At 44.2% G+C, this 12,711-nt stretch overlaps 1 protein-coding gene across 1 annotated transcript in view; it reads left to right on the plus strand.

Annotated features, from left to right (window-relative positions):
• The first annotated feature begins 2,559 nt into the window (after positions 1-2,559).
• Positions 2,560-12,711, plus strand: part of PARVB (parvin beta) — a 58,060-nt gene continuing 47,908 nt past the window's right edge. The window contains exon 1 of the mRNA XM_039341361.1: positions 2,560-3,121. Within this exon, the coding sequence (XP_039197295.1) occupies positions 3,022-3,121 (100 nt within the window). The 5' untranslated portion in view covers positions 2,560-3,021. The remainder of the gene's footprint in view (positions 3,122-12,711) is intronic.

Below are 12,711 nucleotides of genomic sequence, written 5' to 3' on the forward strand. Positions count from 1 at the left end.
ATGTGTGGAAAAACTAAGTAAACCTTATGATTTAATAGCTTGCAGAACCATTTTTAGCAGTAATAACAATAAAGAATCATTTTCTGCATGACTATCAGTCTCATATCATTGTAGAGGAATTTTGGCTCACTCTTGCTTACAACATTGTTTCAGTTCATAGTATTTCAATTGGGTTGAGGTCTTGACAATGACTGGACCATTGCAACAGCTGATTCTTTTCTTTTTCAACCATTCTATTGTAGATTTGCTGATGTGCTTGGGATCATTGTCCTGTTGCATGACCCAAAGTCACCCAAGTTTTAGCAGTCAGACAGATGGCCTTGTATTAGACTCTAGAATACTTTGGTATACAGAGGAGTTCATGGTCAACACAATGACTGCAAGATGCCCAAACCATCACCTGTGGCTGCAAAACAAGCCCAAACCATCATCCCTCCACCACCACAGTTGATGTGAGATGTTTGTGCTGATACGCCGTGCTTGGTTTTCACCAAATGTGGCATTGTGTATTATGGCCAAACATTTCCATTTTGGTCTTGTCTGAACTATATTCAGTCTTTTTCTAATTGTGCTGCCATGAACGTTACCCTTTAACATGCTAACCAAGGCCTGTAAAGTCTTGAGATTTAACTTTGGGATTTTGCAATTTCTCTTGAGCATTGCATGGTCTGACCTAGGGGTGAATTTGTGGGATGTCCACTCCTGGGGAGATTGGCAACTGCCTTGAATATTTTCCACTTAACAAATAAATTTCCTCACTGTAGAATGATGGACTTTTAAGTTGTCCATCATTGGAAATGGCCTTATAACGCTTCCCAGATTGACGGGCAACAACAATTGCTTCTCCCAAGTTCACTGCTGATGTCTTTCCTCTTTGGCATTGTGTTAACACAAACCTCAATACTGGAGACCAGCAAACTCTGAAAACTTCAGCTTTTATAGAAGTAGTCACACTTGCTGTTGATTAACTGATCAAGGACATTTGATTAGCAAGCACCTGGCAGCTACCGTGTTTCCCAGAAATAAGACCTGGGTTTGGGGTTTTTTTGCCTCCAAAAGAGGCACCAGGTCTTATTTTCGGGGAATGTCTTTTCCAGTCTTACCTTGTGGCGGCACCGACAGCCCCGCCCAGTTGGTCCAGTTCGGCCACTTGCCACCGCTTGCATGCAGTGCCCCAGCCTTTAGTTTGCCGTCAGAGGCCTTCAGGAAAGGCCTCTGCAGCTGAGAACTGAATTCTGGATTAATGCGTGGGGGCCAAGGGGGTGGGACGCATGGGGCAGTTCCACCCCACCACCCCCGCCCTAGCTTGATTTTCAGGCATGTGCCTCGCCCCCAAAACTAGGGCTTATTTTGGGGGTAGGGTTTATATTAGGCTCACCCCCAAAAATCAAGCTAGGGCTTATTATCAGAGTAGGCTTTATTTTCTGGGAAACAGTACTTAGCCCAGGGGTAGGCCACCTTGGCTTTTATGACTCGTGGACTTCAACTCCCAGAATTCCTGAGCCACCATGGCTCAGCTTGGAAACTCCCTTTCCCCTCAGCATGGCCGGCTCAGGAATTCTGGGAGTTGAAGTCCACGAGTCATAAAAGAGCCAAGGTTGCCTAGCCCTGACTTAGCCTCTTCACACCTATGGAAGCAGTAAGGGTGTACTTAGTTTTTCACATATGGCTTCTCCATTTTGGCTTTCTTTTTGTAAAATAAATGATGACATGGAGTGTTGTTGTTCATCTGAAGTTGTATTTACCTACTTTTAAGAACTGCTAAGGAGCGGATGATTTTTACTATGCCCAGATACGTAAAACACGAGAGTGTATTTATTCACACGACTATTCACACGTCCATGATAGCAGGAGGAAAAAAAGTCTGGTTATCTCTTTCCTGCTAAAATATTTTATGAAAAGACACTCCTGGTTTTACAATACAGGTAACCCTCAACAGTTTGCTTAGTGACCAATAGAAGTTACAACGGTATTGAAAAAAAGTTACTTATGATCATTTTTCACACTTATGACCATTGTAACAATCACGGCCATGTGATTTACATTCAGATGGTTGACAACTGACTCATATTTATGACCGTGGCAGTGTCCCGGAGTCACGTGATCTGCTTTTGCGACCTTCTGACAAGCAAAAGTCAATGGGAAAACCAGATCCACTTAACAACCGTATTACTAATTTAACAACTGTAGTGATTCGGTTAACAAACGTGGCAAGAAAAGTTGCAAAATGGGGCAAAACTCACTTAACAAATTTCTCCCTTAACAACATAAACTTTGGACTCAATTGTCGGAAGTTGAGGACTACCTGTAGTGGAAATCAAATCCCCCCCCTTTTTTTCTTGGCCTCGGTAGTTTCCCATTGCTGCCTTCTTTGTCTTCCTAGCTAGCCTAACCTACAGCCCGGAGATTTCCTAGTGGTCCCCCGATCAGCCTCAACCCCAGGCTTGGCTCAATCAAGAGGCCTCAGCAACCTCCTCTCCCATCCCCGCCCCACCACGCCCCGAATCCTGTTGCAATTCGGAGTCGTTTTCCTCCAGCTTTAAGAAAGACACCGAGAAGCCGGGAACCCTTTGTCAGTCTTCAGGGCCAGGCTGGGAGGGAAGGGGCGGGGCAGCCCCTCCCGAAAAGAGGGACACCTCGTCTGGCAGCTGCAGCCGCAAGCGCCGGGGCGGGGGGCGGACGAGCGAGCGGGCGTCTCCGCGCCATTACCGGCGGGCTCTCGCCTCTCCGTCCAGCCCCCCCGAGCAGCGGCGCCTCGCTCCACCCGCGGCTCTCCCCTCACCGCCCGCGGACTTCCTCGCCGTAGCAGGGCGCTGTGAAGGGAGCCGGGCGGCGCGATTCCGCGGCGGCTTTCCTGCGTTCGCCGCGCCTGCCCGCTGAAGGGGCGGCGGCCAGGAGGGGTCAAGAGGCCGGCGCGCGTCCAGCCTCTCTCGCCCGGCGGTCCATGTAGCCCGGCGCGGAGAAGCGACTGTCCCGTTCGCGCCAGCCCAGCCCAGCCGAGTCCCCACCGCCGCCGCCGCGATGTCCTCCCCGGTGCGCTCGCCCCATCGGACGAGGAAGGACGAGTCTTTCCTGGGGAAACTCGGAGGGACGCTGGGCAGGAAGAAGAAAGCCAAGGAGGGTGAGTAGCCAACGGGGGGAGGGGGGAGCAATCGGCGCGCCTCTTTCCTGGGCTCCGAGCGCGGCCGGGACTACCTTCTCCGGCCCCGCTTCGAACGAGATCCGTCGCCCGCGGCTTGTGCGAAAGGCTTAGAGCCGGGCAGGTTAGGAACCATCCCAGCCGGAGCGCTCCGGGTGAGTAGCAGCTCAGGAGAGACCTTGTGGTGGAATGAATCCGTTTCCCGGATTTGAGTAAAGGGCACCACTGTGACCCGCCCCCTCCCCCAAAAAAACATCCTGCAAACATCTGCAACCCCTTGCCAGGTGAACATCAGTACCTGGATTGGGTATGTTGTGTTGAAGGCAGCTTGAAGCCTGTGTTGTGTATGGCCTCTGCTCCCGAAGAGAGCATCTATAGGTAGTTCTTGACTTATAATAGTTCATGTGGGGACTGTTCAAAGTTACGACTTGGCACTGGAAAAAGTGACTTATGGCCGTTTGTCACACTTCCAACCCATTGTGGTATCCCCTTGGTCACGTGATCAAAAGTCAGACGCTTGGCGACTGACTCATATTTAAGACGGTTTAAGACGGTTAGGCTCATGTGATCATCCTTTCTGATCTTCTGACAAGCAAAGTCAATGGGGAAACCAGGTTCACTTAACCAAGTTACTAACTTACCAACTGCAGGGATTCACTTAACAATTGTGGCAAGAAAGGTTGTAAAGTGGGGCAAAACCTACTCAACAAATATCCCACTTAATAACAAAAATTTTGAGGTGAATTCCACCAAGGAAATAGAGGTGAAGTCTTAAAAGTATCCTGTTTGATCCCTCCCTTCGGCTTCCCTTCTCTGCATTTCCAGTTACTTGGTGGAAATTTTCATAACTATTTGATCCATGCAAAATGATCCTGAGGGGCCTTCAGCTTCCTGGTTAATAGCATTTATGTATTTAGACAGAAGGACCCAGCTGAAATCTCACAGTGAGATTTGCTTTGCTTTTCTGGAGATCAGTAATACTGTCCTACTCTACAAGGTTGCTGCTAAGATCCCTGAGTTTATGCATATGACATAATGATGGTCATTTTTAAAATACCTGGCCAGAGAGTAGAAATTTAAGGGAATGTAGTTAGGTCAATAATTGAACTGGATGATCCCTGGCCTTTGTGTCACCAAGCTGTAGAAAGGGTTACACTGAAGTGGAGTTTTTATGATGTGCAATCAACTAGGTTGCAAAATGAGAATGTACAGATAAAATCTGTAAAACTGGAATTAACCCCAAAGGAGTCTTTTTTTTTTTTGCTTTTTAGAGACTTGTAACCTCACTGACCGTAAGAATCTTTTTATCTTGCTTTCTCTGAGTTGAGCTCCATACAGATTTAATACATCTATGTGTTTCATCTTGAGGGTTGCATTAGCAGCAGCAAATTTTAAATGGTTTGTCTTTTTCTAAGATAATTTTTCTACCTGACAGGCTTGCAGTTCTGAGATTTCTTGGTGGTCTCTCATCTTGAGATTAGCCAAGCTATGTGCAGATTAGCATTTATTGCCTTGACCGAGAGATGGGGGACTAACATAAGAAAAGATATGAATTCATGTATTTTTAAGAACGTTAACATTTTAAAACCAAAATGAATGGAGGTAGTTCCCCAATTTACAACTGTTCATTTGACAACACTATGTATATGTATATATCCAAACTAGACTGTGTTGTTCCTCTGTGTCATATATGTGTGTATGTGGATATATGCATAATCTTTTGTCATGTTTATGTAGTGTATATTGGTTACCCTTTGAGAGCTGAATGCAACAAAATTTCATTTTAATGTATGCTGACTGGGGTACATTTAAAGTAACAATAACATTTATTCTGTTCCAGGGGTCCTCAACCTGTCTGGGTTGGTGGCCCGGTGGGAAAGGAAGGGGCAGGCACCTTTATGCATGCATGCATGCACATACACGCAAATGTGGCTTCGTGTCCGTGCATGCAAACAGGGCTGTGAGCATGCGTGCTCCACAAATGGGGCTGCTAGCGCTGGCACGAGGCTTGTGGCTCAGCTAGAGCCGGTGTGAGGCTCGTGGCTCGCAGTTTGGCTAGCGCCGGTGCAAAGGGGGGTGAGTGCATATGCAGTGGCTACTCACTCACGCGGCCTGATGGCGAAGAGCCACGGCCGGGTAATGGGCCATTGCCCTTAGGCTGGGGACCTGTTCTAATGATATAAAATCAAAAAAAGTGATTTATTATTTGTACTCAGATAACTCAGAATCTTCATAATCTCTCCTGGATGGTGGGGAATGGAAGGATTTATATTCCTTGTAGACAGCTTGTCATTTGCATTCTTTTATAGCAAGGGTGTCAAGCTGCTGGCCCGTGGGTCAGTTTCATCATACCGAAGCCGCACCCACCCCATTGCAGGCAATGCAAAAAGAGTCACGATAAGTTAGGTGACGTGGCGAGTGTGATACCCGTGTTTTTAGAGAGCGGTTGGGGCCATTTGGAGGTTTTCTGTGTCCTCAGAATCACCTGAGTAGTACAAATGTGTATGGAGCCTTCTGGTTGCAGGCTGCAGGAAGCTTCTTGTATAAGGAGGGAAACGTCTTCAAAGAAAAAACAAGAAAGTCCAGTTGCCTCCTGAAAAAGCACCTTTGGGACAACCATGACCTGGATGACTGAGACACTTCTAATTAAGGGCAGATTAAACAATGGCTTAGCCTCGAAAGAAAAAAAGAGTGTGAGGTAAATACTCAGGATCAGCCTATCTTCATTCTCTTGAGTATAAGAAGAATAAGAGAGAGTTATTAGACCCTTCAACAATAAAGTAGAGTTCCTGCAGCTTTGTGTTCAGTACTCTGTTTCCTGATCTGGTCTACTGCAGAGGTTGTCTTCTGTCACCTGCTGAATCCTTTCTCCATAAAGATGCTGGCTGCTGCTGAGGGGACATCATAGAATCATAGGGCTGGAAGTGATTTTGGAAATCTTGCTCGTCAGTCTCCTGCAGGAGCTCTTATATCATCCTGGACTGCGGTGTTTCTATGCCACACATCTAAAATCAGGCAGAGTTTCATTGACACTGTTGTGTAATGCCTTCTTGACATTTTTGACTACACCCTGTAGAAATTTTGAGTTCGACCTGAAACGAGCTGAGCGTGCAACTGCAGTGTCCATCCCTAGGCTGTAAGCTCAAGAATTGGTGTGAATCGTGCACTTAATATGTCGGACATCTCTCCGTGTGCCTTTGTACACTGCTTTTTCACCACCATCTCACTAGACTTTGCCCAGCCCAGTGCGGACCATCCCATTTTGAGGTTGATACGGGAGCCCCAAACATTTGCAAGGGAACCATTTTGCCTCCCCCCTCCCGATTTCTTTAAGATATATTTTAAAAGGAGATAAGAAATGTATGTAATAGAGGTAGGGAAATCAGATATTAATAGAGAAAAATCGGTAGATTTTTCACAAAACTAAAAAACAATTCCCACACATCCTTAGAAGCTTTAAAGCATTAGGAGATATTTCATATTCGTTTTTTGAGTCAAAATACACATGTCCCTGTTAAGTTTTAAGATAAAAGTATTCAGTGGACAAAAAAGAAAAAACCATCGATAGAAAATGATACTTTCCACTAATACTCCAAATCAGTGTTTCTCAACTTTGGCAACTTTAAGATGCATGGCTGGCTGGGGAATTCTGGGAGTTGAAGTCCATGCGTCTTAAAAGTTGCCAGGGTTGAGAAACTGTTCTATAAATTTTTCAGTAAATTAGAATACGGGCTCCAAAATCCTAATTTTGGGTGTGGCACAATTCTAGGGATAAGACTGTATCCAATAATTTAATTTAAAATTAAATACTGCGTTGGATTTCCTTTATAAAGACAACATTATTTTAGACCTCTAGGCATTCACTCTGCATTCTTCCCAAGCTTCTACTTCTCCCATCGTGAAGACTCCCCCCCCCCATAGGAAGCAGGAAGGATCTGGCAGGCCAGGGGTCGGCAACCTTGGCTCTTTTATGACTCGTGGACTTCAACTCCTAGAATTCCTCAACCAGCATGGCTCAGCTTGGAAACCTTTCCATTTCTCCTCAGCATGACTGGTTCAGGAATTGTGGGAGTTGAAGTCCACGAGTCATAAAAGAGCCAAGATTGCCTACCCCTGTGGCAGGCCTTATGGTTTCTTGGGGTTGCAACTGCTGCTTTTGGGGTGTCGTTTTGCCACCTCAGTGGTGCTGGAGTATGGCAGCTTAGACATGGTCACAGGCTTGGCTGAGACTGATTGGTGCTGATAGTGCTGCAAAACGCACAATTCCAGAGCCAAACACAATTAGTTTAATAGGTTAGATGTTGGCTATACGGTTAATAAAACAGAGCTGACTTCACTAAAATGCACCGTGAAGGGCAATAGGGTTTCCAGCTACTACAGGGCTTAAATGCTTATTGTCCAGAAAAATCAGACAGTAAAAGGACAGATATACTTTTACAAAGTGGCTATATGTGAAATCAAGACGATAAGTTATGGGCTTCATCATTTTTATACTCACTGGGATATGACTGATCTCAAAGAGCTAAGCAGGGCTGGAGCAGAATGTTTTTGGAGGAAGGAAGACTACTAGGAGATGTAATTGGGAAGTTCAGAACACCTGGAGGAAGTCAGGAGCTAACCAATTCCACAACGTTGCCAACATTGTCATATCTTTGACGTTGGGTATGTTGGGGTTTACAGATTGGCATTTCTATCAAGTGGGGAGATTTCAGAGACTGAAGAATTTGGGCTGAAAAATGAGCTATCTTCCTTTCTCTTTCAGTACAGGAAGTTCTCGACTTCACAACCATTCATTTAGTGACTTTTTAAAGTTACGATAGCATTGAAAAAAATGACTTATGACTGTTTTTCACACTACGGCCATTGCAGCATCCTCATTGTTGCATGGTTAAAATTTGGATGCTTGGCAACTGGCCATGAATTTATGACACTCATGGTGCCCAAGGTCATGTGATCACCTTTTCTGATCTTCTGACAAACCAAGTTAATGAGGAAGCCAGATTCACTTAACAACCATGTTACTAGCTTAATGCTGTGGTGATTTACTTAACAACTGTGGCAAGAAAAGTCATAAAATGGGACAAAACACCCTTAACAACTGTCTTGAGTATGGACATGGAGCAGAAACCCAGTAGAGACTACAAGCATAGGGTATTGTCCACTTGAAAAGTGTTTCCAGGACAAGCTGGGTTTTTTTTGTTTTGATCATCAACTGGGAGTCCTGTGCGTGGATGGAAAGGTTTCCATTGATGAATTAAGAGAGCATGAAAATGTTGTTGGTTGTCAGTAAGTAAGCAAGTAAGCAAATTCAGCAAAAGTTGGGTTCCTACTTTTTTACCATAGGTATTTTGTGCTGTACACAGAGTGAGCACATCTGCAGGCTTTGCAGACTCTTGATTAAATTGTGCAGTTTGGGTTGCATAAATAATGATCTCATCTGAATTGTTGGATTTTCCATTCTTTAGCTTGGAGAGAAATGTCTAATTAGTCGATAGCATTATGCACCTCTGTTTACTTTCTAAAGACTTTTTTCCCAGAAGAACTGAATCTGGCTTGAGACCGTGACCCTCTCCCTCCCTTCTTTTGTGTGTAATTGGAAGAAGGGGATGCACTAGAAGAATTACGGATAATGGACAGAATTTGGGAAGAGGTGGGTGGGAGAGAATCAATCTGAACAAATGAAATTACTCTTCTTTAATAATGCTTATGGTTAAGTGAATGACCAACATGTAATACGTATGTTGAGGTAATTTGGAGGAGGAATCAAACTGCAAAATAAATTTGTGAAGCGGAACGATTCAGAGGAAGGGCAAGATAAATTCAGAATTGCATGGAGCTGATGAGACCCTCAGAAAAAAAAGATGACAAGTGTGCGAAGAAGAAAAAGCAGTTCAAAAATTATGTGGCTTTGCAGAATTTTGCAAGGATACAGAGCTACAGATAGGAATAGTGATTGGGCATGGTATAAACTAGATTTGATTAAATTTGGCCGCCTTATGATCCCTTTGCTCACTGTTCTTTTTTTGCATGTTGTGTAATTTTGCATTACCCCAAAGCAGCTGTGCATGTGAAAGCATGTGTGTGTGTGAGAAAATAATGAAATAATAGTGAACAAAAAGTTCTTCTGAACATGTCATTTGTCCTGAATGGTATGGGTCAGTGATGGCGAACCTTTTAGAGACTGAGTGCCCAAACTGCAACCCCAAACCCACTTATGCATCGTCGGGTGCCAGGTGGGTGTGGCCCATTGGCTGGTTGTGGCCCATTAGGTGGGCGTGGCTGCAGTGGTAACGGCAGACTGGATGGGACTAAAAAGTTCAATTAATCAATTCCAACTTTGTAAGATCTTTTTTTCCCCGCGAGGTTAAAATTGACTGATTGAACCTTTTTTTTTTTTTTTTTTTGCACACGGCAGCGAAGGCCTAAAGCGAAAAAGTTTTATAAAACCCAGCTGAAGGCCTAGGCCTGGGGCAACGGCGTGCGTGCCCACAGAGATGGCTCTGAGTGCCGCCTCTGGCACCTGTACCATAGGTTCACCACCACTGGTATAGGTCTCCTGCTTGAGTAGTGGATTGGATAGGAGACTTCCAAGATCCTTTTCAACTCTATTATTCTATATTCTATATACAAACGTCTTCACCACTTTTGGTCCCAGAGGGTTCATATTCATATTCATATTCAAGTAGGAAAAGTGCTTAGAATCCCAGAGAATGGCAAGTGGTCAGTGACCCAAGATTATTCCTTATATTTCACTGATTATTAGGGCTATGTCTGCTTCAAAAAAAGGTTTCAGAAGAAGTGCTTCTGTTTTTATAGAAACACAGCACTCTTTGCTGTTCATTTGTGCACCCATAGGTTTAAAGCAGTGGTTCTCAACCTGTGGGTCGGGACCCCATTTGGGGTCGAAGGACCATTTCACGGGGGTCGCCAAACAATGCAGTCCGCCATTTTTCCCCCCTTTTCCTTAGCTGTGCTACTCCCTTTTATTCTATTGGCTTTCAAAAGCCAATAGGAATTGTCAAGGCTGTCTCTGCCCCTCTGAGCCCACCAAAAGTCCCATTCTGCAAACGGTGCTGCACCAGTTGAGTAGTCCTCGACTTACGACTGGTTGAGTAGTCCTCCACTTACGACCGGTTGGGGGTCACGGCATTAAACAGGTTGAGAACCACTGGTTTAAAGGATATTTTAGACTATTTTTTTTCTCAACCGTATTAACTTTACAGTATGCGGGCTTCAACTCCTTGGGAATTCTGGGACACAAAGTCTTCACATCTTATAGTAGATAAGACTGAGAAACACTGATTTAGACTTTAATAGAAACCTAAAAAAAAAGACACAACTGCTATAATTAGTGGTGGAAAACTGTATTCCTGCATCTCCCCAAGATTTCCTGAGCTTTTTAAAAGCTTGCACAGCTCTAGTGATATATGCTATCCATTTGGGGAGAGTTTTAGCTTCAGAAGCAGAATACAAAATACCAGGAAAGATGCCTTTCTAAGGCCATTTTAATTTAGTTGCCTGAGAAGGCTGCTCTTTGTGAAATCTATTGGCCTTCAGACTGATTATTTGTACAAATATGTCATACCTAATTTACATATGATAACTGGCAGCCAAGGAACAGAAGTTGAGTTGCTTATTGTTGCCCATTTGCCCAAATTGCTTGATTTTGTGACCTTCAGCTAATGTTGGAAGGCACATGAACCAGATCCAGTTCAGAAATGTTGTTATGGTTTCTATTCCTTCCCGCACCCCCGATTTTGGACCTGGCCTGCTTTCTACAAGAATGTGTGTTCTATTTCACTAAGTTGTAGATCTTATAGGAGGTGTTGTGGAAAAAAAGTCAGGTCTGGTAGCACCATTTCCAACTAACACATTTTATGAAAAGGCAGACACTTTTATGAGCTCATGAAAATCTTTTCTGAAAAGGTATTACAGTAATTGGAAAAGTGCTATCAGATTTCTTCTGATCCATTTCTTTCAAGTAGACCTCTTACGCCCAGAAGTATGAGGACCTCAGGAGCCTTCGGCATGCCACAAAAAAATTCAGGAAGATGTTCTCGATAAAAAATCAATTATATTTGGCCAAGTCTCCAATAATAAAATAACTTCATATTAGAATTTTCAGTCTTTCCCCAAAAGAACAGTTTTTTAGGAATTTCTCAGCTTTTACCCTGTCTTACCACTTACTCATATTATTGGACAGATTAAATTTTCTTAGGGTTCTCTAGATCAGGGGTCCCCAACCCCCGGCCCATGGACTAGTACCGGGCTGCGGCATGCCAGCAACGGTCCGTACAAACAAGGAAAGCCCCATCCACGGGATGCAGGCAGCACACAAAACCACACATTCTTCGGTCCGCGGAAAAACCTCTCTCCACAGAACCAGTGCCTGGTTGAATTAAAATACTGAGAAAAGAGCTAGTGAATTCCTTTCTCTTTTTTTAAGTAGGTACAAAATTCCCTCTTCAGTGGAAAGATCTGTTAAGGATCATTCGGCCTATGTCAGATAGGCTGTTTGTCAAAAGCATTATTTGCAGAGTGAGCATCACTTCCAGATAGGAAATTTCATTTTTGCCCTTTTATCCTTTCCTTTTCCTGAAAGGGAGATGATAAGAAAAATCCCTGTAGAATTTGTGGACAATAGACCTATGTCACCTTTGGCTTGTGGGGCCTCTCAAAAGCACCAGTTGCTTTTTTTTTAATGGAAAAAGAATTAGAAAAGATTATGAACCAAGTAGATGAAAAACATCTACTTCTGCTTCATTGACTATGCAAAAGCCTTTGATTGTGTGGATCACAACAAACTGTGGCAAGTTCTTAAAGAGATGGGAGTACCAGACCATCTCATTTGTCTCTTGAGAAACCTATATGCGGGTCAAGAAGCAACAGTGAGAACCGAACACGGAACCACTGATTGGTTCAAAATTGGAAAAGGAGTCCGGCAAGGATGTATACTGTCGCCCTGCCTATTTAACTTATATGCAGAGCACATCATGAGAAAGGCAGGGCTAGATGAATCAAAAGTTGGAATTAAGATTGCCGGGAGAAATATCAACAACCTAAGATATGCAGATGATACCACTCTAATGGCAGAAAGTGAAGAGGAACTAAAGAGCCTCTTGATTCGGGTGAAGAAGGAGAGTGCAAAAGTAGGCTTGAAACTCAACATTAAGAAAACCAAAATCATGGCATCCGGCCCTCTCAATTCCTGGCAAATAGATGGGAAAGAAATGGAGGTAGTGACAGATTTTATTTTTCTGGGCTCCAAGATCACCTCAGATGGGGACTGCAGCCAAGAAATTAAAAGACGCTTGCTCCTGGGAAGGAAAGCTATGGCAAATCTAGACAGCATACTAAAAAGCAGAGACATCACCCTGCCAACAAAAGTGCATATAGTCCAGGCAATGGTTTTCCCAGTTGCAATGTATGGCTGTGAAAGTTGGACCATAAGAAAGGCTGAGCGCAAAAGAATTGAGGCCTTTGAACTATGGTGCTGGAGACGACTCCTGCGAGTCCCTTGGACTGCAAGGCGTTCAAACCGGTCAGTCCTAGAAGAGATCAACCCTGACTGT

This window comes from Crotalus tigris, unplaced genomic scaffold, assembly GCF_016545835.1.
Source record: "Crotalus tigris isolate CLP2741 ecotype Arizona unplaced genomic scaffold, ASM1654583v1 scf7180000017764.6130737, whole genome shotgun sequence".
NCBI lineage: Eukaryota > Metazoa > Chordata > Lepidosauria > Squamata > Viperidae > Crotalus > Crotalus tigris.